This window comes from Hippoglossus hippoglossus, chromosome 13 (genome assembly GCF_009819705.1).
Source record: "Hippoglossus hippoglossus isolate fHipHip1 chromosome 13, fHipHip1.pri, whole genome shotgun sequence".
NCBI lineage: Eukaryota > Metazoa > Chordata > Actinopteri > Pleuronectiformes > Pleuronectidae > Hippoglossus > Hippoglossus hippoglossus.
This window is the reverse complement of record NC_047163.1, coordinates 21,676,357-21,702,214: the sequence shown is the minus strand read 5'-3', so window position 1 is coordinate 21,702,214 and position 25,858 is coordinate 21,676,357. Positions and strand designations below refer to the sequence as shown.

Here is a 25,858-nt window from a genome sequence, read left to right as displayed (position 1 = left end):
AAGGTAAAGGTGCCACCTGCTGGACAAAAAAGGAGAAACATTCAGGCGGCCATGCAAATACATACCAAGTTATCAGGAGAGTCTGCATGCAGTCCCCCAACTTGGATGAAGCTTCCTTCATTTGCAAAGTGCAGGTGAAGATGTTCAGGAATTACAGATCTCGCAATTCTGTTGGGCATGTGAGAGCTGACCAAAAACTCATTGCTCAGATCCAAAAGCTTCACGTGCAGAGCGACCGCCTCTTTCCTCTGCAGGGACGAGAGCAATGGGTTCAGAAAATATAGCGGGAGAAGTCTGAGACCACAAGGTGAGACCAGGAAGAGGTTCTGGACACTGTACGCTGATGTTTTTATTATGTATTGTTGTTGATTGTTTTCATAATCTTCTCTTTTACAGGTGATTATGAAGTTGGAGCAACCAGACTTTATGATGAACTCACCAGTTTGTCATCCAGATGAATTCCACTGATTTCAAAGTCGAACATGAATAACTCTGCTACTCTTCTAGAGAGAAACATCAAGGAACATTTAACCTTAAATCGCTGGTCATGAGATCATAATTAGATATTGATACAATGGTGAAAAGAGATAATACTTTATCCATTGTGGTTCCAACCGCTTCTACAATAACACTAAATAAGTAGTAACGTTACCTTGTTTCAGGTTCCAGCTGAGCCACAACATCTGGGTTGTCCAGCAAATTCTTCAGACTCTTGCATAACTCAACATTAGTGTTCAGTCTGAAAATATACAGTTTGCAATCTTTTAAGAGCTTCCAAGATCTGTCTAAACTAAAGCCCACAGTGGTCTTTCAATGACCAGTGGTGTCATACTGCTGCAAGTAGTGTAATGTAATAGGTTTCCTTGGTAACTATTCTTGGCTATAAAACACATTTGTGAAGATGAGATACATATGTTGCCTCTTACTTCTCGACAACTGTGCCGATCGCTATGCAGGTCTTCTCTGCAGCCTCACGGAAAGCTGGATCTGGATGAGCCACTTTTATAAAGTCAGCCTGGGGAGGGGAGAATAATTACATATCACTTATAGCTCAATAAATTAATGACCAAAACCAGCCAGACTGTTTATATGCTCTCTGTGAAACATATCACAAATTATTTTGACTACCATAGTTACCTGAGCCAAGGAGGTTATGTTTGGTTTGGTTTGCTCGTCTGTCATTTAGCAACATTATACAAAAATGCTGGATGGATTACCACTAAACTTAGTGAAAGGATGCGGTAAGGGTCAGAAAATAATCCATAAATGTTTGGTGCAGATCTGGATCAGGGGGTGGATCCAAGTCTTTTTTCACTCTTTCTAACACTATGAGATATGGGGCATTTCTCGACATTTTTGACCTCTCAGAGGATTATGTTTGAATCTTGATGACAAAATTCTGACATATTTAGGAGGTTGATATCTATGAGAGTGTGGAATTTTGTGCGGATGTAGCTGTGCAATTTTCTTTATCTTATCATCTCCCCTGTGTGTTCTTTCTGTGCTGAACTTCTGTGTGTATGCCTCAATAACTAACAAGACAACACGGAGTAGGAGCAGAAAGTGCTCTGCTACACAGATCCAAATAAAAATCTAGATCTAGAGGATTTAAATGTGGTTACATAGGGATGTGGCTGTAGGTCAACAAATAGAGCTAGAAACCTGTATTACCATCAATGTGAAGCTTACTCTATAAGGCTTGTTTGAATTTAAGAAGACAATTGGGCCTTTCTAGTTTGTAATATTGGATTGATTATAACATACGAGCAGCAACTATTCAGAGCATGACTGCAAACTAATACTGATGGATAACTTTCTAAATCTCCACTGGGTAAGTAAACTATCTGTAAAATGACTGTAGTATCACTGTCATATTTGCACAGTTTCTGTACATGTTTAGGCATTGAACTCACCAGATCGGCCACTTTACACAACCCATCTGACAGCTGGTCAAAAGACTCCACAGTCTCTGCACCTGGAGGACAAGAACAAACTTTTTCCACCAGCAGCTCCGTGTTTTTCAGAGACGTCTCGGTGGCGATCTGGAAACCTGCAGGACAGCTCAGCTCTGGCACTCCAAACAAACCCTGTTAAACACAGACAGACAGAGAGAGAAGTAAAGAGACAGGTAGAGAGACAGACAGAGAGGCAGACAGTCAGAAAAAGTGAGACAGACAGCCATATAGACAGAGAGTCAGACAGAGAAACAAGAAGAGAGAGACAGACAGATACATAGAGATAGACACCGATATAGACAGCGAGACAGACAGACGGAGAAACAAGGAGAGAGAGACAGACAGACAGACAGAGAGATAGACATATAAACAGAGACAGACAGAGAAACAGAGAAACAAGAAGAAAGAGACAGAGAGACCAAGAGACAGACAGACAGACAGAAAGAGAGTAGAGATAGAGAAACAGACATACAGACAGACACAGACAGAGAGACAAACAGGCAGGCAGACAAGGTCATATCATTGTTACCACTGACTAATACAACACGTGTGTATAACATGCTGCAGTGCTGTGATTATTCAGTCATATAAGACAAATACAAACCACGCTCTTGTCCAACATGTCCAGTCTCCGGACAGGCTTGGCATTGAACGCGGCTCCCACAGGAGACCAAGTGGTGACATGTCTCCGGACACTGGTCCACAGGCTCCTGTGCTTCACAAAGTGAAGCAGTCTTTTACACGTAGACATGTTGTCCCCTCTCAGCTTTATGTCCTGTTGTTGTTGTCTACTGGGGTTTGAATTGCTCACAGTGACTGACAGAGGACATGCTAATCTTTAGCTTTAGCGTCAACCTGTTAACAAAAGCCGGAAACGCAAATAACTAATGTAAACAACGTCAGTATATTCTACACGTTTCTCTGTACTTAAATTACAGACTAGTCGTTTTAAGTGACATGTGAAACGTAACTGTCAGTCTAATACATAACCGCTCACATGTTAGCTCACTGGCTATCAATGGAAGAAAATACGAGAGACGGTTGAAGCTGGTATTTTCGTGAAAAGATATAAATATATATTCATGCTTATTGAAGAACTTAATTCCACAAAAACAAATAGTGACTCTATAGTATCATAGAAAAACTGCAGCAATATTATTTAGTAAAGAAACCATCATTACAAACTGTACAATTCAGATCCGTCGAAAGTGCGAGTAACCATCGATATAAAAACATGACGTCATCACGCAGACGCGCCGTTTGGCCGCCGAATTTTAAATGTTTTATTTTGAAGGTTTTTTTCTGTTAAGAAATCCTTCAAGATAAAAGCAGGTGAGTTTGGTGCTCACTCAAAACACTTGATTTAATCTTTACCTCAATATTCATATAATTTGTATTTATACATTATAAGATGTGCAAAATAGTATTTCAAAAAGTAATTAATAGAAGACCAAAATGGTCAGAAGACAATTTTTTATTTTGTGTATTTCTATTAAAGAGCTTCACTGCAAATTTGAATTGTTTTAGTCACGCAAACATAAGCTCCCTTTTCAAATGATGCATGTCTATCATTATATTTCTTACTCTTTACTTCTTTACAGCTACAAAAAATAAACTGGTTAAGATCTCATTGTTGTTGAAGTCCAAACTTAGATTTAATCAACTGTGGATTTAAGGTGGAACAGCAGTGCGTCCACACTGTAATCAGGTTTTGTGAGTAGAGGGTAAATTACATTAGTGCCAAACTACAATTACCACCATGCGACTGTTTGCCTCCACCAACCAGTGCAGTCTGTCTACATACATTTTTTTTTCCACTCACATGAGGTCCCCTTGAACTTTGACCCCTAAAATGTCACCAGTTCATCATTGAGTCAAAGTAAACGAAATTTGAAAGAATAGCGTAAACCTGCTGGAGCATAGTGGATAATGCTCATGATGGCAATGCATAAGATGAAGTCAGACACAGAATACACCTTGAAATGATGTCTTTATTAATAGGAGGAATAACTCAGTTCATTGTACTCCACAACCACATTGCATTAATAGATTTCCTGTGAAATTGGTTTATTAAAGGTGTAGTACGAAAAACATTAAGCAAAAATGTCAAAGCAACTATTTAGAAACCTCCCCATAAACAAAACTAAACCAAGTGACTGGCAAAAATGTTTTAAGACAACTCTGAAAAAGAATTTAATACTGAAAATAGGTAACACAGGACAATAAAAAGTCTTCCCAATATGAGAAATCACAGTATTTTGCAGTAAGTACTTTTGGTTACTTGTACTTGGCAAAACGTACCAATTTGTGACATATGGCAAGACAATGCAGTTAAATGTAAAAAAAAAAAATATATATATCAAATTTAAATAAAGGTTTTGCTACTGATTGAGCTACCCTTTCAGACAATGTCAATCTCAATCACATATTTACACCTATTCACTAGAATAAAACACAAAACTAATGAAAAAAAAGAAATGTATGGGGGAAGAACATACTAGTTCATTTGGCTCATATAAAAAAAAATAATACAGTCAAGCATTAAGTGTTTGTGGAGTTACAAAGGAGTGCTGTAGTAATAAGTCTGAACTTGATTTTGTTTTTGTCCCAGTGAGTGTGCTTCGACATATGCCGACGTGGAATCGTTTCTTTACCTTACGTTAGCTCGAAAAAACAACTGCATGTCTGAGACTACAGTAAACTTAGTTGACCCCTGAGTTTCTAATGCAAAACTAGTGTATGAAATACCTCATTACAGTGTATCTTAGTGCAAGCCAGCAATATGCTTGATTAAACAGAGGTATATTAGATAGCACCCAAGCTGACAAAGATTCCCCAGAATGGTAACTCTGCTGGCCAAATCACAACAAGCAGTATGAGAGGTGGCGTTCAGCTCTGCATCCTTGTGAAAACCAGCAGATCAAATGCTCGAATTTGTATTACATCTATAAACATGTTTTTTTTTTTCATAGAAAATATAAATATCCCTGAATGAAACAGATTCACAGCATTTTCTCTCGAGGACTCCAGTGCTACTACCATAACATGGCCATCAAGTGTCTTTAAGGTCTCCATTTAATGTCCTTTCTCTGTCTCTCCTCCTCTACAGCCCGTTGTTTCCAGCCATTTCGTCCTTCATTCGCTGTCGTGATAATTTACCGTCCGCTTCCCCCGGTTGCGGGTGTTCACGCGCGTTTTCTTCTGCGTTTTGCTGTATGACTCATCGCTGTACTCCTCCTCCTCCTCCTCTGAGGCAGCCTGTTGCCGGCGCTGCCTCAGCTGGCGGCTGGCGCTCCTCCCGCCGATCCCAGATCGTCTGTGACTTCTCCTCTTTGGACTGCTGTGGGACCCTGAGCTGGCAAATGAGTTTTCAGAGGCAGAAGACGACTTGCTTTCTGAGTCGGAACTGTCGTTGCTGCTGCTGTCGCTTTTTTTGTTTGTTTGTTTTGGCTGCCTAACTTTCTTCCCCTTCTTTGAAGAACTGACATCCTCCTCCTCGCCGGAATCAGACTCGGAAGAGGTGTCCTCCTCGTTGCTGTTGCCATCCCCTTTGTTGGATTCCCTTTTGGGACGCTTTGAAGAGCCTGACCTGATATTTTTATTGTTCTTGGACACTGGCTCTTTCTTTCCCTTCTCCTCCCGATTTTCTTCGGAGTCTGAAGTGTAAATACGTTTTCTCTTGGAAGACGGTTGATTCCTGGTTTCACTGGGAGATGTTCTCTTTGACTCTCTCGTATTACACCTGTCTTCCCTCAAAGCTCTAGCAGTTTTGTTGCCGTTCCTCTGTTTACTCTGGCTTGCAGAAGCAGAATCTTCCTCGGAAAGAGAGTTCTCACTGATGTATTTCTTTTTTGGCAGGGCTCTAAGATTCCGCCGTCGATTTGACGTGCTATCTGAATTATCTGACTCCTCCTCTGATGAGCCGGTGGAGCGTTTCCTCCTTGACTTCCTCTTGGGTTTGTATTCTTGCTCAGAACTCTCTGCGGCCGAGGTGTCACCATGAGGCCGTTTAGATTTGCTCTGGTTTTGTGCCAATCTCTCTGTCTTCGTTTCAACCTCAGATTCCTCACTGGAGTGATTGCTTTCTTCAAAGCTTACTTCATCTTTTTTCAGTTTTTTCTTGCGTGGGTTGGATTTCTTTGGAGAATTACTGAGTTCGTCTGATTCTGGACCATTCAGTTTATTAGTTGAGGCATAATTTTGTTTATCTTGGCTTTTTGATGGTATAAGTTTACTCTTTTTCCTAGAGTCCTTGTGGATTGCTTCCTCCACGTTTCTTCCATTTTGGTGTGGATGTTTCTGCAAACTGTGTTTTTTGTCCTCTTCACCTGAGCTTACAGGAGGTTTGTGTCGCGTGGTCCTGTGTTCAGTGTCCTCTACCTCCTCCTCACTTGTAATCCTCTTTTTCCTGGCTGGAGTAGCTGCTGTGCTTCTTGAAGGTCTCGGAGAAACCGCTGTCTCTTCCTCATTCTCCTCAGCTTCTCCAGAACTCTCCTCTGCAGTCTCCTCCTGCTCAGAGTTACTGTCAGATTTGTGATGTTTTGTACTGTGTCCGTTCATGTGGGACAAAGTATCTGCAGAGAAAATGTGAAAACAATCCAACGGATTAGAGAGACTTTGACATGAAGTCGCAACTAGATATCAAAATGTAAACATGACATGAGGATATTTTTTCACCATTTCCCTTTGCTTTAGCAGCTTGTCTCTGTTTGTTGGATCTCGTCTTGCCGTTCTGCTGATTCTGGGAGGAGGATGAAGCTTCGCTCTCATTTCCATCCTCTTCATCCTTCGTTTCACGACCTGATTCTTTTATATTCCGAGAAGCTATAAAGCAGAATGAGAGCAGAACTGAGCAAATTTGTATCCTGTTAACTGCTTTAAATATAAAAATGGGAATAGACTGTATATATTTTCAAGATCTGAGAACACGCAAAGGAGTAAACCTAATGCAGACATTTCATGCGTGCACAGAAGCAGTGTGAGCACGAGGAGAAGAGCTGAAGCTGGAGTACAGGGAATCTGTCCAAGCAAACTTAGCACAAGCAGAGGCTATTTTGAGTGAGTCCGCAGGGATTTGAGGGAGAGCATTACAAAATCTGAACATGAAATCAATAAGTCCTGCTCTCAAACTGAAAGACCACACTCTTGAATAAAGATAAAAACCCATATTCAAGAATTTCAATGTCCATTTTAACACATATTTTAAAAAGTACATTTGCTTACCCCGTGTTGACGGCTTTCCATCTGAATCTGAGCTGCTCTGGATCACTGCGGGGCGTTTGCCGGCCCGGGATGCAGGGCGGAGGCGGCTGCTGCTCCTTCTTGGCTTCTCCTCCTCTTCGTCATCCTCCTCTGATGCTTCAAGGAGTTTCATCTTATTCACAGCTGCCCTCGCCGTCTTTCTCTTGAGTGACCTGCGGACTGAGATTTCCACGTCCTCCCTGTCCCAGCCCTGGGACATGGACAAGTCCTGGTGGTGACGTTTCTCCCTGCGAGATGACCTGCTGCTGTGACCATTCATCTCAGCTCTGTCCTCTGAAAACAAGCCATGAAGATGTATGTGAAATGTGTAGCTGTGACTTACATGGCTTTAGGTTCACAAGTGTCTATCTTAAGCATTTACCTGTCCGTTTCCTGTCCGCAGCAGCACTGTTTCTGGTCAGACGTGTACTCCTGCTGTTTTTACTCCTGCTGGGGTAGCGATTACCTGAAGACTGGGAGGACACTTCTCCATCCTCACTCTTCTCAGCTTCACTGTCAAACTCCTCTTCTTCATCGTCCTCTTCCTCCTCTTCACTGTCACTCTTGGCAACTGGAACAACATCGTATTAACAGGGTTAATCACTTAAATACACAAACTTCATATGTTGCATTATGATCTCCTTGGTTTTTCTCTGAATCTAATTTGAAAAATGGATTTCAACTGGAGAAACTTCGGACCTTTTTTCCTCTGTTTGGCACAGTTGCTCCTCGTAACTCTTGCTTTATGTCTGCGTTGGTGGTGCCTTGAGGAATCAGGATGTTTTTCCTCTGGCTCGCTCAGCTCACTGTCAGACTCTGAAGTGGAAAAACATTGGATCATGTCACGATTGAGCCAATAAGCTATCAGACTTTTCACTCTCAGTTTGGGGACAGAAAGATATTATGAGAAGATTCAACAGCGCATCTCCATAGCTTAGTTTCGTAAGACTGTATGTATTTCCACTATATAACACGTCACAAACTAAATGTGTTAGTGATCTGGAACTGGGTATAACTGACCACTTAGGATCAGGTTTTTGTCATCTGAAAAAACAAACATGGCACAGAATCTTGTCCTATAATTCAAGTGTATGTATAACACAGTCTCATTTGTACCTGGTGTTGATGAAGCAGCTTTGGAGCCGGAGTCGTCCTCCGAGGAGCTGTGACCTGAGCTGCTGCTTCGACTCCGCCTGGCTCGCTCAGAAACAGACACTTTGGCTGAGGTAGATTTGGTCACTGACGTCATCTCGACTTTTACCTGAGGTTTGACTGCACCCTTCTTTTGACTTGAGAAAAGAAACATTTATTTATTTATTTATTTTTAATCAGGCAGTGTCATGGAAAATAAATTAGCATTAAAGCCTGACTGGTCTGACACAGACTGTATATAAAGATGAACGACATGGTAGCACTGGGCTGCAATGCATGTCATAAATGGTACATGTTGGCAGGTGGCACACGTACCAAACCAAAGTCAAAGGACATGTCAAATAATTTTGTCTCAAAGATGTTTCTGTCATTTGAGGTAGTTCTTATTAAGATGTTTGTTCGAGTGCTCATTTTTGCAGAGGGTCAAACTGTCATTACTGTGCAGACTCTGGCTCCAAATCATGTGAAAAAAGATGGCGGTACCAGTATCCAGGATATTTTGGCTTCATATTTGTACAACGGGAGAAAGTGGATCTATCTTTACATACAGTATGTGGTCTGACACCTAAGCAGTTATGAATTAAATGGATTTCTCTTCAGCATTTGTGCTGTAATTCACTCTGTACATTGGAGAAAAGGTTACAACAAAGTACTTAAACCAGATTTTTACCTACAACGTTCAGAGTAGATAGTAGATATTATATCCCCTGACCCACTCATTTGTTAGGAGGTTACGTTGAGCAAAGGCCCAACTCAAACAGACCTTGTTGTGGTGGAGGACTGATCCTGTTGTTGCATCTTCTTACGGAATCTCTGACTGCGGCGGAGCCTATCACTGCTCTTCACAGCAGTTTTGTACTCAGATATGATTGTCCTGATTTGCTCCTCGAAGAAGGCAGAGAGCCGCAGGGTCATACTGTAAATCTACGGCAGAAAATTTATAGAAGAGATGGAGACAAACTAAAATATAAACTGTAACATTTAACTATAAATGAAGATCTGTAGTAGAAGATTACTTGATGACAAGCTTTAATTACTGCCCTACCTTGGAGCGTTTATTGGGTGTGTAGGCTTTAGCATTCGCAAATATTAGCCGGGTGTCTTTGCAAAGCTCGATGGGGTTTTCATAGTGGTCTTCTTCTATGGTCCTTTTCACAGAGCCAAAGTCCATTGGTGTATCAATAATATCATGGTAGTCCTGCACACACAAAACACGATTTAGACTTAAAACAAACACTAAATGTGAACACTGATGTGAACTCTGTTAATAGCATGACTGCAGTGTGCTGTGTTAACTCACTGGATAGTTCTCAGGATCCACAGCCTTCCTGAATGGTTCTGAGTCCTCACACTGGAATATGTAGTTGAGCAGACTCCTGCACTGTTCCTTCCAGGCATCTCTGTCTGGCACCACCTCTACAGAGTGCTGCCGATGTCAGCCAATAAGAGAGGAGATCATCATTACAAGTTAAACACACTAATCTGTTGCTGCTGAATCATTAAAAGTCAATCTGCCACCAAACTGGCATCTCCATTTCCTCATACATGTTCTATCTGTGGCTCAAGCTGCTTTCAAACATGCACTTAACTCAGGAGTTCAGTGCATGTCCATGTTATTAATGGGTTGTGTTGTTTTTAAATTGCTGAAAAAGAACTTTGTATAAAACTGCATGTATTAGTGATGTTGATCATTAACCTTTTAACCATTGACCAACAATAAGGATTTTGACCAATTAATACCAGGGATCTGTTAAAAAAGTACTTGGACATTGTTCCTATCTGAGCAGGTGTTCTGTGTCGTGGGTCTCACAGTTAGACCAGACTGAACCCACAGCATTTAGACATGTTGCGGTTTCTAAATAAAAACATTAGAAAGATTGTGTGCTTAGAAATTAACAGGCCTGGCCATTTGTGTTTGACCATTGAACATTTATGTAGTGTACCATCATGCCCATCCTATTAACTGCATGTCCATCATGGCCACGGGAATGTGCACAGCTAAAGTAGAAGGTTATGCTAACGTCTGCCTGCCTAAGACGCTAAAAACTGAGGATGTTTTGATGGTCCACTGAAGCGGCTAGATTTATCCAGACTGTGACAGAAGTGTGTATATGCGTGTTAAAAAAAGAAATAAAAAATGTACATCTCTAGAATGTTTATATGCACAGTATTCAGTATTTCCTTTTACCTGATGCAGCCGGTGTCCAGCTGAGGTTCCTGGTGCTTCTGTATCCTCATCCTGTGGACAATAACCAAACGTCAGATACTTGAATCTGAACACTGACGTGCTAATTTCATTTTCTACTGGTGACCAGATGTTGATAAACTATCTAAAAATGATAAACCATTAGAACATGCAGTTCTTATTACTAATGGACAATCAAAGTCTTCTTAATCATCACTTCCAGATCTCTCATCTGTGTTTCAAGTAAAATCAACCAAATCACAACAGACTTAAAAAAGACTGGACAGATTTTATGTATTAAAACAAACCACATCTCTTTGTGCACTTATACCTCTGTTTGCTTGTCAAACTAATATCTAGCTATTTGACTAGTTCAGGAATTTTACCAATATGTGACATAAAGCAGATAAAAAAATATAAAAAGTCATTGCATGTAACATTATAGTTGTTTAATTCGGTTGACTTACCTCTTCATCATCATCCATCTCTTCAACAGCGTTGTAAATCTCCATGATATCTGTGCAGCTTGGATCACTGCGAAATTAAGAAAGGTTTTTAGAAATTATATACTGTGGTATCATCACAGTCTTCTTTTTAAGTTGTTGACATGCATCAATGTATCCCCTTAAACTTTTTTCGAGGAGTTGTATTTTTTAGTATATTCAGCTTACATTTATGTTTGAGCAAATGTTAATATATCTAGTTGTCTGGCCCGTGTTGGAGTTTCTCCATTTTTAGGTGCGATAATGCTCAGGAGAGTGATGAGTAAAACCAAATTTTACAGCATTTATACTAATTATAATAGTAGAGCTTTATTGTCCAACAAGGCTGGAAAATTGCCTTCAGCTCACCAGTACAACATACAATCAAACAAACAGATGAAAGGAAAATACCTTAAAATTTGATTAAAATGCTCTTTGCACATGTAAATGCAAGTAATGATTGATTTCAGAATGAATAGATATCTGGATTATTTTTAGCATTAAATGAAAACTAATATTTTTTGACTGGCAGGAGCTCTTGTTCTCACTGGCATGGTGGCCCACCAGGCAGGTACAGTTGTAGTAGAAACACTGAAAATGCTCAATTATTTTCATACACATTACAGATTCTGATTATTGATGCAAATGATAATTTTAATTATAATGTAATACATTTTTTAAGTTAGTTTTTTTTTTTTTTTCAAATAACACCAGCAAAGAGAAGAAGAACTTACTTGACAAATTTCTGGAGGACATTTGTGATGATTTTTGCAGAGTGGGCAATCTTGCTCCTTGGCTCATTGAAAGTGCGGGCGTTATGTGCAATATACCTGGCATCCCAAATTAATGCTGAGAGGCGTCTGTGGACGGATGTGAATAAATATACTGAGTAGCACAAAATATATGCAAAGACAACACAAGAACAGATCAACAGTACAAATAATTCCATGAATTCACTCTGACCAGCTTTGCATTAACAGATATGCAGAAGACAGACTGGAGGGACTGACCTGTAGAATCTGTGCAAGAGTCGCAATTTGATGGTTCCCAGATCAGTAGGATAGGCGATCACAGTGCAGTAGGTGGGATACTGAACCAGGTCCACGGGACCAGAGAAGGGAGCTGCGATCTCTGTAACAGACACACAATGCAGCTGGGAAGAAATTCTTAAAATAAACCCATAGATCCCCTGATGTGGGCAATTGACAGAAAGGAGACTGAACATATTTGAGTAAATGCAAACTAAACAAGTGTCTGTATGTATACAAACCAACGGTGATGAGCTGGTCGATGGCTGCCATGATGCGTTCACACTCGTCGTTCCTGCTCCTCTCCCCCCACTCCCCTGGCAGAGGCTTGTACATCAGCTCGCTCATCTCATCTGCCGTCACAGGGATACCACCTCCTTCAGTCTCTGGCTGCTCGGCTGCACGGGAGGGACAGACCTCTTCAATATACAGTGGAACATCATTATGTCTTATAAAGACTGCATAAGACATAATAATGACTGTACGTCTGTATGTGGTGGATGTGACTGTAAGTACAGTGGTTTTATTTACCATTATCTGGAATGGGTTCCACATCCCAGGGACTCAGTTTCTCATTTTCCCCATTGTCCCAGCTGGGAGGGAACACAAAAATTTGTGTAAGACAGTTTGTCATGTCAGCCATCAAATCTACAACACTGACAAATAATATAATATTATATTGATTATAATCATATATAACTTATAATAAACTTTATTTAAATGTGGAAATTAAAAGAAAAGCAATAAAAAGAAGATAACGATAATTAGTTCCCAAAACAAAAGTGAAAAAAATTAAGCTACACACAGTATGTGTAAAAGATTTGAAGAACAGACATAAAAGATACTAAGGATGTTGCCTGTCTGATCTCAATAACTGTTCCACAGTTTCCGTTCTTCAACAGCAAAGGCCCGGTCACCATTAGTACCACCTTTTCAAAAATGGTATTCTTTTAAAACTCGTAAACATTATTTACAATCTTTAACAAGATGTTTTTTTCATAAAAAAAAGAAAAATACTATTAAAAAATGTCACAAATATGACATTCTGTACACAGTATAAAAAATACATAATCCTGGTTCAATGTGAATGTCAACGATTAACACTGTAATGCCTGTTAATGACCACTGGGGGGCAGTTAGAGTCGTCATAACCAATTGGCTATAGACTGTGAAAACACATAATATTAAGATTAACAAATTAAAACGTAAAATCTAACATCAAATATGTTTTCTGAAAAAAGAAATGTTTGGTTTGGCTTTGTATTTACTTTGTTCTGTCATAGCTGCCGTCTCAAGAGGCAGAAAAAACAAAACTATCCGTTTCTATCTTCAGAAGGCCTGTAATGTCTTGCAGCTTTGTTTTAAATAGGGACAAAAGTGACAATCTCATTGTGTTAGAAACTTGCTTGTACCCCCAGTTACCCTGTCCAGACAACACATGTGTGGTTTTCCCACCTGACTTTGAAACACTGGAAGAGACTGTCAGGGTATTCAGGCTGGTACGGCTCCTGACAAACGATGGTCCCAAACCACCAGGCATCGTCTATTACTGAACGAAACCTGTCGCCTGCAACAGAGAGAATTAACATAATTTGAAAGTTTCATGAAAATGTTTTTCAAGTTCTGCCTCAGAAACAAAATGACTATAGACAGACAGACTGATGTGTTGATCACTTTATCTCTCTACATTATATGCCGGGGTGATAAAAACTGAAAATCCTCACAATAGAATAAGGGTGTCCCGCTCAGGGGTATGTTTTACTATATTGACATAAAGGCATTAATTTCACTCAAGGGAGCATCTTTTTCTGTGTATATTCATGTACATAAATCAGATAAATGGAGGATAATACTGAACATAAAAACAAAACGTCAGCCATTAGGGATCTCTAAATCAAAAGATTAACATAGACCTAGTTTGATTATATCTTAAAGCAGCTTGGGATTATGGTAGTTGTTGTCTTCACCACCGCTGTCCATGGAAATCTACCTGATACAATTCAATAACATCTCTAACAAGGTGCATAAACTTACGTGGTTGCCAGTTTCGACGCAGCGCCTCGTCATAACTTTGCCTCAAAACCAGGAAATCTATAACATCGGGCATGTCGTGGTACCTGTTGGAGAAATCAGTCATTTTAATGGGAAAGTGCTTACATCCTTTGTCTTTGTGAAACTGAACCTCAATCATGATGAGTAATACGAAACCATTTTACAAAAGAACAGCACCAGAAATGTAGCCAGCATTTCAGCACAAAAAACATATTTTGGATGCAGAGAGCTCATTATCTTCATCATAAATTTGGAATAAAACATGCCTAATTTTTTACTAGTGATCTTTGTGAATTTACATTCAGCTCATACAAGACACAGACAAATGCCACTTTCATGTGTTTAAAGAGAATAAGACACACATTTTAATGTGTTAATATGTAATGTGTGAGCCAGTTAATGAAGCTGAGCTGCTTACTTGACAGAAAACGACTTGTCTGTGATTTTTCCAGTGCCGTGGTCGATGAGAGTCAGCTTCAGGCAGCAAAGTGTTGGAGGGCAGACTTCATATTTGATCCCTGTGATCTTTACAAACTCTTGGTCCTAGAAAACATACAGAAGGGTTTCCATTCATTTCCTAGACTTCTACTTGTGCCGATGAGATAAAACATTATGATCACTCAAAAAGCTAAAAAAACACAATTAAGTGTGCAGTCTCTCTTACATGATGTTTATGGGAGGAATATGTCACAATGCATAGACTACAAAGACTTTGTAGATTATATTCAACATTTTTAAAATTGAAAGTATTTTTCAAAACTCTTCTACCAGTAATGTTTGACTTTTCTTTTAATTTGCTCTCATCTTACCCGCAGCTCCATTTTTTTCCAGGGCTGTTTGTCTAAGTTGATGGGGTACAGTTCACTCCGACTCACTGCCTCAACATATGCTTCATGTCCCTGCCGAAAGTAGATCACCTGAAAGACACCAAAAGAGTCAGATCTTAGAATGCAACTGAAACACTGGATGATGATGATGATGATGATGATGATGATGATAAATGTTTTTACTTTGTATTTTTACAAGATAATGATGATGCTCTGCTACGATCACCATAGGAACTTACAAAAGTATTTAGACTACATCTACAGTATATGTTAGCTTTATATATTTAAGAGCAATCAAATAATAATATTGTTTCTCAATTCTGCTGACAGTTTTAAATCACCTGAAAGACATTTATAAAAAAGATTTCCTTCCATTTTCTTTATGGTAAATTTCTAGGGTTGAGTAATTTTTTTTCTCCATTTCTTTAATGTGCCAATTAAATGATGTTTAGTCTCACAAGGAAAATATTTGATCTCGTTGTCATAAGGAGCATGATTATCTGCCGATATTTTAAGGTTCGGTTACAACTGGAAAAGTAATGATTTATATTTGAGAAGACGTTACCGAATCTGAGGGATTGAAATAAATCTCGTAACAAATACAAATTTTGTACTATCAAATAAAAGAACTCTAAAAACACCGATCCTAATATTAGCATATACCTCATCGCCCATTTGGGGAACAAACGGAGACTTCCTGGGAATGACATCAGTGATCCATGGTGAAGGTCTGAACTCATTGGACACTTCTCTGTTGATGGATGGTCTGGCCTTCAGACGCTGATTGGAGCACAAAGATGGAAAATGTTATAAGACTGAATATGAAACCGTTGATTTATTGTTATACAGTATTTCTTCAATGAGATAATCTACAGCACAGTGACATGTCAGGATTAGTAATCTCACAAGGGTCTGACAACTCACCCGTGGTGCCTTGTTCTTCGCTTTCTTGGACTTCTCCTTGATTTTCTTCTCAGGATTCTCCTCCTCATCACTCTGCTGCTTCTCCTCCTCTTCCTCGTTCTCTTCCTCCTCCTCTTCAGAGGTGCTGAGTCTGCGCTGCACTCGTTTCCGTGACGACAAGGGGGTGGAGGGCTGCAGATTTATACCGGCATCTGCCGTCCAGTCAGAGTACTCACTGGACGTGTGGCTATCCAATCAAAAGTAGTTATGATTAACATTTACATTTTAAACACAGATGAAAACAGGCTGGAAAAAACATGTTTAACTAACTTGTTTAAACTTGTTTAGATTCATGGAGGTGACACAAAGCAGTAGCAAAAACTTTTCACATCAAAATGATAACCAACTCAGTTTTTGTGATGGGAAAACCTGTACTCTGGTACACTAAACAAGTTTAAACAAATGCTTAGAATAACTTCCCAATACTTTGTGATCCATGTCTAGACAACTTTATACCTTGAGCTGTCACTGTTCCATTCCTCCTCATCATTAGAGGACTCCAGATCACTCCCATCCAAATCATTGTCCTGAACACATTCAAAACAAAAAAACAAATTGCTTAACAATTGAAAAAAGGCAAATAGAGAAGACCTCATATACTTGTAAATTAAGAAGATATGGCACCTCAGAGTGAAGGTCTGAGTTTGGGGTTTCCTCTCCCTCTTCACATGACAACTCAAGGAATTCCCTCGAGTCACTGCGGCCGTGGGCTCGCTTTGTAGTGCAGGCCTCCTCGTCTGAATCATCCTGATAAGACAGCGCAAAATTTTTCGTACTGAAAGAGTTGTGAACTGGAAAAAAACCCTGAAATCTTTGACAAAGAACTAATACAGAGGACAATAAATAAACCCCATATACTCTCTCTCTCTCTCTCTCTCTCTCTCTCTCTCTCTCTCTCTCTCTCTCTCTCTCTCTCTCTCTCTCTCTCTCTCTCTCTCTCTCTCTCTCTCTCTCTCTCTCTCTCTCTCTCTCTCTCATATATGTATATATAGACCGACAGACAGACAGACAGATAATTTGACTATTCAACACAGAAGCTGTAATGTTGTTAAATGCAAGTTACAGATGGGTTGAAGTCCAGCACATATTGTCCAATGAAATTTCACAAAGTTGGGGACACAAATCTTAAAAAATTAAGACTTCCTTCACAAGTAAAAGAACAAGAAACCTACTCGACAGCTGCTGTAGATAATTCGCCTCTTCTTTGCATTGTACAGAGCCACCTCCTCATCTCCTTTGGCTGTTCGGATGTCCTCCTGGTCCCTGAATAACAATTTCCACAATGTTTCAGATTAAAGAGAAACAGCCCCTAGACTGAGAGAATTATGAATGCTATAAAATTTAAAATGGAAACTACATTCTGAAGCATATTGAGCCACAGGCATCAGACAGCTTTGTTTTCTGGTGTTCACACACAATGTCATGTACAATTTGAAAAAATTGTTATAGGGGATCTTTAGTCTGTTGATGTCAACCAGGCTAAGTTCACTTTCTTTTTCCTAAATTCTTTATATGTGTAATAAAAGATGGCCTTGTGAAAATAATGTCTTCACCAAACTCAACCAAGTTATTAAAATGATCTTTCTAAAGTAAATCATTTTTTTTACAATTCAGTTGATACAATCTAAATATTGATCTGATCTAAAATGGGAGTAGATAAATTTTCCTTTGCAGCATTGTAAAACATAACATTATAAAAACTAAAAACTAAAGTGCATACCTCTACCAAGGCCCAACAATAAAACCACATTTAAATCCACTAGATTCCAATTTTGTATTTGGATCTGCACCAAATTGCACACAATCATAAATATCCCTAAATGTCTAAAAGTCCCCTAAACCAGTAAAAACATTTTCATCAAGATCCAATAATTATTCTCTAAAAATAAAGGAAAATGTTGAAAATTGTCGCATCTTTCTCAGCCCATACCACATCCGTGCACCAAGTTTCACGCTAATTCAATTGTTTTTGCATAATCCGACAAACTATCAGAAAGACAAACAAAATGAAATCATAACCTCCTTGGAGGAGGTAATAGTGATTTGTCTTTTGTGTAAACAGTATCCCCTTGGAAATAAAATTTTATGAGTCATATACTTCATAGTTCAATTTATGGCTGGTAAAAAAATAAAATAATACTGCAGGTCTCATACCTGTAGCTGCTGGTTGCCAGTTCAGGCACCACCACCCTGCGTCTCCAGGCCTGCAGGTCCCTCTCAGTGGCTATCTGGCTGCGAGGGGCATTCTGGTGCATCTGCCGGACGCCTTCCACCTGTCCGCTGCGGCGCAGACCCACATTTGGGGGCGACTGCACATCTGCTCGATCATTTACAGACACTGAAATTGAAAAAATAAACCCATTAACGATAAGTGGGCTCACCACATCAACACATCATCTAAAACAATTCATTCCAGCTCTGGTGCTGTATTGATACCTCTGCGTGGCGTGCTTGGTGCTGGTGTGAAGGCTGCACCCTGTGCCTCAGCTTGCCCCTCCGGTCCTGCTCCAGCAGGCAGCGCTGCCTCTGTCCCAGCCTGCGACTGCCGGTCCTGATGCTCCCTGAGCTGTTCCTCCCTGAGCTGTCGGATGGCTTCGTCCAGAGGGCTGCTGCGTCTTATCGTAACCTCCTCGTGTTCTGCCGTCTGCTGGCTGATCACCTGCTCCACCACCTCGCCGTCGCCTGAAGAGAGCGAAACGAGGAGAGCGAGAGAATGAGTGGGTGGTAGAGGACCTTCATAATGGACATATACTTATAGCAGGTTGTTTAAAGAGGCTTGAAATGTTATTAAATCTAGTCTGGCTGATAAAGCAGTGAAAGTGGACTGGACTTATGCATAAAATGTACATTCTTGCCAAAATTTTTGAAATGAAGTCAAAAGAAGGCCTTACTTGTGGCTACATATCCCAGCTGAGGAACCAGGTGTTCAGCAGCAATGTTCTCCCGTCCTGGAACGAGACGCTGATACCTGATGTAATACAATAAATCAAAAACATTGATCAGTTTGAGATACATTAAATGGAAGACAACTATGAAATGCCTACACTGATCCTGCTATAACAATTGCAAGTAAAACAGGGACAATAAGACTATAAAATAATAAAAACGATGATTATGAAAATGCTCTAACCTGCCAATTTTCATCATGGCCTAGGGCAGTGGTCACTTTTGAATTCTAAATGTAAGCAGAGATCTACCACCCTGATATCTTTCAAAAACCCTCTTAGGGTCATATTTATTATTTTTGCAATTTCTGTTAAAGGCTCAATGTACGAGTATAAATATACACAAAGAAAGGCAGTTATTCAACTTTATCTATTCAATATTCACATTAATATCAATTTATTCTTATTTACAGCATCTGTTCAATGCATAATATTTAGCTTCTGAGTTCAACAATATGTTCACCTGCTATTGCAGTAAAATATTTTTTTGCATAGGCTTTGCCTTGACTATGGCCATAAATATGACTATTTCCTTGTATAAAAGTAGTCCTGTGTACTCAAATAAATACCAGTTTTTTTTTTTTAAACTAAACAATTGATTCGGTCAACAGAAATCCTGGAGTGCTTTTATTTTGAAACGCATACGGAAAGTGTTGCAACCATTTACGTTTGGGACATAAATTCTACAGATAAACATTAAAACTCAGCTGAAAGATCATCTCTCAGTTATTCTGCTGTGAACCACAATGTTTATCTGTCAGATTAGTCACAAATGTACGTATTTCCAACACTTCCCTAACCCCTTTCAAAGTAAAAGCACCCCAGCGTTCACTTTCTGAATCCATTCATTTGTTCTAGCACGGCTTTGATTGTTATCGCAAGTGCGGAAGATGCAGGTCTTCATACCGTAATGTCCTGACATTTAGTTAAGTACATAATCCGACTTGTATTCAAGGAAATGCAATAGATTTACCAGCAGCTCCGCCACCCGCAGTGGACACGCTGCAAGTGTGAACAACAGACAACCGACACAAAGCTGGTCTGCAGCGCAACCGCAGCAAGTGAGTCCAGAGTTGGGATTGACAGTGAAGACTGTCGAGATCGAGCAGTCGGCAACCACTGGTCGAGAGTATGAAAAACCTACACGGACTAATCTTTCAAGGGATGGAAACTGTACTGCTGCTGTATACTTGAAAGAGGACCATGTCTACCTCGGAGGATGGGGGTTTCCATCCACATCCACCAGGAAAGGAGGGGGCATGAGATGGGGAGCCTGCTGAGTCTGTTCATCCAGCACGAAGCCGTTGGCATCTCGGATCAGTGGTCTATAGTCTGTGTGGAAGAACACCTGGTCTGGAAGCTGTGGTGAGACCAGGAGAGAGGATGGATAAGACACCATGCTGCTTTAGATGTATTAACACGCACGCACGCACGCACTCACTTTGTCTTTTACCTGGCAGTATGGATGAATCATTTGTATAAACATTTAAAGTACATTTTCCGATTAATTCTTGCCTTCTCATATGGCTTGGAGCTGCCGAAGCCAAAGATGAGCAGATGGCCATGAGAGTCTGTGCAGGCAAAGCGTTGGCCATCGGGAGTGAATTTGCAGTCGAACACAGCTCCATGACCTTGGCCTTCAATCTGGATGAGAGACACAAATTCACCCCAGGTACAGAAACTCATTAACAAGGGAGGCAAACTCTATGCACAAAGGAGTTTTTCCACAGGAGCTCAAATAAATTTGTAGGTATTTGTAGGTTTAAGAATGGTTCATACAATATGTCCTTGAATAATTTTTACCTGAAGGACCACAAAGTACAATTTTCTAAAATCTGTTTCCGCTTCCTCTCAGTCTTGCTCATTGATGCATTTGTCATGTTGCGTATTGCTGTGTGTCTCTGATCTGAATCGAGTGATAAGCGTCACTGTACCATGTTGAAGTAGTGCTGTGTGTTTGTCCCTCGCAGCAGATTCCATATAAAGACATTCCCATCGTGACCGGCAGATAGGATGATCCTGGGGTCAAAAGGATGTGGCTCCAGCACAAAAACCTCAGCCTCATGGCCCTGAAAACACACTTCAAGTTAGTCTCTGGTTTGTGGAGGTTAATTCCACTAGACTCAGCATTTTATTAAGAGAAACACAACATTGTGCACAATTACTTTGAGGATATGTAGCAGCTGTCCTGTGTAGGAGTTCCACACTTTGAGGAGATGGTTGTTAACAGCTGTGATGACTGTATTGTCATGGCGATCCCACGCTACCATGGTGACTTTGGGTTTGAAGTAGCTTTCCTCTTCAGTCATTGCTTCAGCACTGTGAGAAAAAAAAAATCCAGTTGGAAAATACACATATTACAAGTATACACCACCTACAGCATTATCCTGCGTCTTTGTGTTTTCTCTATCAGTTAACTGAAGGTAACGAACTGGTTCATTTCTGCTTGAAAAAAAAGGAAGGAAGAGCAGCATGCTTCCTATTTAATGGAATCAAGTTCTATGAGTGACTTCCTCAGCTATATAACAAATAACAAAACCTGTGTGATGCTGATGATTTTCTTTTCCGATGAAACAGAATACCTTTTATATTGGACTTGTTCTTTGTAAATGAACACAAAACTGAATTTAACACATGAAAATGTTGAGAAAACATATAGCTGGAAAAAGTGTTTTTGCTATTAAAGCCATTGTCAGACATGACCTCCAGAGAACTCGGTCCGGACTTTCTCTGCAATTTGTCGTTCACAAAAGCAACAAATGATTCGGGTGTGGGGAGGTGCGGCAGGCAAAGGCAGGATATAACATATTGATTCTGCTGCGACGATCCCCTTTCTTTGTTTACTGCACATCAACACCGACGTCGCTCTTATCACCACAAAATCTCTTGACATCTTCGACATGTGTAACACAGCTTTTTCTTCCAAAGATATTTGTATATTTGTGTCTGGTTTTTTTTCATTTCTGCATCTGTCGCGTGTTAGAAGTGGCATCAAGCAGCTCCTGCGGAGTTTCTGCTGACTTTATACTCTGGGGCCAGGTGGAGAAAGTCAGCAAAAACTCTGGTAGAGGTTTGCATCTTCACTAGCCTCACGATTTGATTACAATTCAGCAGTCAACGATTCGATTCAAAACGATGCATTCCAATGTATCACATCCACAATTTTATATTTTACTGCACATGACTGCTTTTTCATCAATTAATAAAATCAGTCAGACAAACATGAACTCTGTTTTTATTTAGAAAGTGCTTTAAAAATATTACCGACTGTTACTGTTATTACAATTGTGCCGTAATTTACAAAATAAAGATGACAGCGGTCAGTGCTCTCCACACTGATTTCACATTCATTCAGTTTAGACTTATGTGCTGCACCTAAGGCTTAAAAGGACAAACTGTAATTATAGCCTTTACTGGTTCCCCCCTTAGCAGCACCACTGCACTGAGCGCATTACTCCGCATGTCAGCAAAATACTCTGCTCCTCTGTTGTTTTCTTATCATCACACTTAGAATTGATTTTTATAAAAACCTGTTGAAGTCATATTTATGTTCTTGGATAAACAGGGCGTCGCTTCTTCTGCAACAATTAAGTTAAAACACTGCGTTAAATCTTAATCTGTGGGAAGAACTTCTGTCTGCAGGAGTGCGTGTGCGTGTGCGTGTGTGTGTGTGTGTGTGTGTCTGCTCTTCTCTGTTACTCTTCACACACACAAACTGATAATCACTTGTATTTAGTTATTAATAGATGATGTGGGATCATGACTCCAGATCATTCCAGTCACTTTAACCCAGATGCCCTGACTGTGTGCGTAACGTCACGTCTTGTGTTGTGTCTCAGGTTTAAACATGTGTCTCATAAACTCTAGAGCGAATCAAAAACACAAAGTCAATGTCAGCCATGTACGTGTCCTAATAAATTGTGATCAGTTTATTGTTAAAGTATAAAGTGAGGGCAGGTCAGAGGGAGAGTGAGGAGGAAACAGACTCCGACAGAGACTCCGACACAGGACGACCAAACCTTTGAATAGCGTCTGTCTGTCCTGAAGCAGTGCTGGTTATAATTATGCAGCGGCGGGACATCGCTAAAACAATGAACATAGCGGAAAAGATGAATCGATTATGTTCAGTCACTGCATCGATGAAGAGTCGTCCACGTCCGCATCGCGATGCATCTAAGAATCGAGAGATTTCAACACCTGGAAATGCTCACTCGGACATTTGTTTTCACACATACACCTCTTTTGGAGTTCAGTGCATGTCTCAAAGCAGCTCAAATGTAATTTGTTAAAAGTAGTGAGAATAAACTGCCACTCATGCTTTGCCTTTCAGACCGACAGAGAGACAAGCTCAGGGTGGTAAACAATTTTTCCTCGTATTTAAAAAAAAAAAAAAAAAAAGAGCTGGAAGTATAACTCCACTTGCAGTATATTCAAATTTCAGTGATGTACTACATTGGCTCAGATATGTATAAGTGACAGTGAAATAAGCCCTGAATGTTTTAAGTAATTTCAAGTTTGACACTGATCGAGCATTGCTGTCTGATGGTAAACAGGGAGAACAAACTTAGGCCAAATCGCAGGTTAATATTGAAAACAAAAATCTCTTCCTTTTTATTTGTAAAATTATTCATAAAAAATGTATTTATTTTTTACAATATCCTTGGTTTCCAGTATCAGAAATCATGATATTGTACTTGTAGGTGGCTGCTTTACAGACAGGGGAGAGAGCTATGATTTATACAAGTTGTCAACTGAATAAATAAAAACACTTGGGCAAATGGATTCCACTGCTGACATCAGCACTGGTTCACCTGGCTACACTCCGACAGCTCTGTGAGGCGGCCTAGACAGCCAATTGTTTCACCTCATATAATAAACTTTCAGATACTTTATGCAGCATCTGAGAATCTTCTTCTTCAACAATCTGTTGCTCTTTCTTTGTATTTTCCCATCTCATTAAGCAATTACTGCACACACGACGGAGGCTTTTGCACCAAGATGAGATCAATTTCATCAACATTGCTTTAAAGTTTTTCCTTACCCTGGAAGAGTGGCCGACATGTTGAGCAAGAGGCACCTCCACTGCTGCCGCTGATGGAGCTTCCAGATCCGTGCTGTTCCATCACGACTTCCACTCACAAACCTGGGCCAGGACAGTGACATCAACTGTTACATTCAATTCACTATTAACTACTATGATAAATAAAGAAAGCAGTTTAATATACAGTCAGGTTATCTTACCTTTCACCTGAGTGACAAAACTGGATGCTATCAACTTTGTCCTGCACAGAGACGACAGAAATATGGAGAACGATCATTACACTTGTGTTACTGCTGATCTGACACAAAAAATGTACATGAATATGTTCTGTTGGTGCCATGTAAAGCATCAGAAATATAAACATTAATCGGATCTTACTGTGTGCTCATGGAGCTCTGATGTCTTTTCTGGACTCCCGCTTCCCAAGTAGTATATTCTGATGACATCATCTGTACTTCCTGTTGCTACGAATATCCCACCTGAGAAAAAAAGATGTAAGTTTAAGCCAAATATTCAAAAGTGAACCTGTGCGTCTATATAATTATATGCTACCTAGGTGATAATAATGACAACTATGCAATACTCAATCAAATAAATGTTTGGGTCCAGACTGTCTCCAGATTTGCCCTTTACACATTAGCAATGCAGCAGGAGATTCTGCGGTCAGACATGTACACAACAACACAACTCTCCAGAGAATTCAGGTGAGGGGTGGTGTAGCAGGCAGGAGGCAGGACGTAATGTATACATTCTGCTGCAGAGATCACATGTTTATGTTTACAGCGGTGTCACCAAAAGTGCTCTCAATATCTTTGTCTGTGCTGCCGCATATGGTCCTGCTTTTTCATCCATTTTTTTTTAGTCTGTCGTGTTACAAACGTAATCAACATATCCACTCACTCGCGGTGAATTAATATTAACTTTCTTTTATCCCTTAGTCCCTCATTTACAATGAAGTCAAGTGACAGGACACAATAAAATCCAGATAAACAGATATAGTGAATACATAAATTCTCCAGAAAATATCTTGCCGTTTTCTCACACAAGCTCACTCGGACATCATCCCGAGTTTTTACTGGGGGCCTTGAAGGAGAGACTCTAGAGAAAGTCCAGAGCCTCTCACTAGGACATTTGCTTTCTCACATACAGCCCCTCCAGAAAATGTCAGGAGATTATCTGGAGTTCAGTGCATGTCTGAAAGCTGCTTAAGTAGTATTTATACAGGTTGGGTAAACACAACGCAACAGACAATATAAAATTACAAATTACCTGAACTGAATGAGGAGCAAACTGTCTGAACTCCTGGCCTTGGCCGCTCAGTAAATTTGTGAGGCCGATCACTTTAAGGAGTGCAGAGAAAAAAGAAACAATGTTTAGATTCGATTCATCCTTCAACAGAACTGTCAAATAAAGATCCATCTAATCTAACCAGCATTCTAACTTCAGGATGACAGATGTGAATGCAGTCAGGTCAAACGTCAGGTTAAACGTCTCATCAGATAAAGCTCATTCACATACTTTGAGGTGAACAGAAGTCATTATACCCATTTAGTCCAAGTCTCTCTTGAAATCTTACTAGTTTAATGTTTTATAGTTTTACCTGGTTGCATACTGTACAAGTAAGGTTTTCTACTTAGTTTAATAAGACCAAGCAGCCCCTGTTCATGCACCTACATTAAAAAAGGTACCATATTAGTCATATAGCTGCAGTGTTGGAGCAGAGAAAAAACTGTCAACCCAGTTTGGCTTGTCTCCCAGTGTTTGCAGTGGGCCCGATGCTGATTGCAACTGGGAAAGCTTCCATTTTTACTTGACTGTATACAGCAGGTCATCAACTACCTTTTCTAAGCAGACACTGCAGGGGCCACACTTTCAAATACAAAATTAATTTAGGCCTAATAGGCCTGTTATTGTCTAACTTTTTTTTTAAACTAAATTTGGTTATAATCAGTGGGAAATCCAAATTATTAACTAGAGACTGAGGCCT

The 25,858-nt window shown here is 39.9% G+C and overlaps 2 protein-coding genes across 3 annotated transcripts in view; both read right to left on the bottom strand.

Moving 5' to 3' along the window:
- LOC117773468 (mitochondrial intermediate peptidase-like) overlaps nt 1-3,160 on the bottom strand; it is a 31,959-nt gene extending 28,799 nt beyond the window's left edge. The window contains exons 1-6 of one of the 2 annotated variants that reach the window (XM_034605492.1): nt 2,560-2,810; nt 1,914-2,087; nt 927-1,015; nt 653-739; nt 440-503; nt 66-248 (exon numbers count right to left, since the gene is read on the bottom strand). In XM_034605492.1, coding sequence (XP_034461383.1) covers nt 66-248; nt 440-503; nt 653-739; nt 927-1,015; nt 1,914-2,087; nt 2,560-2,706 — 744 coding nt within the window. In that variant the 5' untranslated portion in view covers nt 2,707-2,810. Of the gene's footprint in view, nt 1-65; nt 249-439; nt 504-652; nt 740-926; nt 1,016-1,913; nt 2,088-2,559 lie in introns of both variants that reach the window. The other variant, XM_034605493.1, reaches the window with a different exon arrangement.
- Nucleotides 3,161-3,928: 768 nt separating this feature from the next.
- Nucleotides 3,929-25,858, bottom strand: part of brwd1 (bromodomain and WD repeat domain containing 1) — a 28,970-nt gene continuing 7,040 nt past the window's right edge. Inside the window, exons 10-44 of the mRNA XM_034605458.1 lie at nt 25,141-25,211; nt 24,250-24,350; nt 24,072-24,112; nt 23,872-23,973; nt 20,996-21,149; nt 20,765-20,899; nt 20,346-20,474; nt 20,042-20,190; nt 18,777-18,853; nt 18,322-18,567; nt 18,040-18,223; nt 17,058-17,148; nt 16,510-16,632; nt 16,342-16,412; nt 15,847-16,072; nt 15,586-15,702; nt 14,905-15,012; nt 14,514-14,638; nt 14,078-14,160; nt 13,499-13,610; nt 12,575-12,636; nt 12,286-12,441; nt 12,026-12,146; nt 11,750-11,875; nt 11,001-11,067; nt 10,537-10,587; nt 9,649-9,774; nt 9,394-9,546; nt 9,112-9,272; nt 8,313-8,485; nt 7,896-8,012; nt 7,579-7,767; nt 7,179-7,490; nt 6,633-6,779; nt 3,929-6,529 (exon numbers count right to left, since the gene is read on the bottom strand). Coding sequence (XP_034461349.1) covers nt 5,091-6,529; nt 6,633-6,779; nt 7,179-7,490; nt 7,579-7,767; nt 7,896-8,012; nt 8,313-8,485; nt 9,112-9,272; nt 9,394-9,546; nt 9,649-9,774; nt 10,537-10,587; nt 11,001-11,067; nt 11,750-11,875; nt 12,026-12,146; nt 12,286-12,441; nt 12,575-12,636; nt 13,499-13,610; nt 14,078-14,160; nt 14,514-14,638; nt 14,905-15,012; nt 15,586-15,702; nt 15,847-16,072; nt 16,342-16,412; nt 16,510-16,632; nt 17,058-17,148; nt 18,040-18,223; nt 18,322-18,567; nt 18,777-18,853; nt 20,042-20,190; nt 20,346-20,474; nt 20,765-20,899; nt 20,996-21,149; nt 23,872-23,973; nt 24,072-24,112; nt 24,250-24,350; nt 25,141-25,211 — 5,845 coding nt within the window. The 3' untranslated portion in view covers nt 3,929-5,090. The remainder of the gene's footprint in view (nt 6,530-6,632; nt 6,780-7,178; nt 7,491-7,578; nt 7,768-7,895; nt 8,013-8,312; nt 8,486-9,111; nt 9,273-9,393; nt 9,547-9,648; nt 9,775-10,536; nt 10,588-11,000; nt 11,068-11,749; nt 11,876-12,025; nt 12,147-12,285; nt 12,442-12,574; nt 12,637-13,498; nt 13,611-14,077; nt 14,161-14,513; nt 14,639-14,904; nt 15,013-15,585; nt 15,703-15,846; nt 16,073-16,341; nt 16,413-16,509; nt 16,633-17,057; nt 17,149-18,039; nt 18,224-18,321; nt 18,568-18,776; nt 18,854-20,041; nt 20,191-20,345; nt 20,475-20,764; nt 20,900-20,995; nt 21,150-23,871; nt 23,974-24,071; nt 24,113-24,249; nt 24,351-25,140; nt 25,212-25,858) is intronic.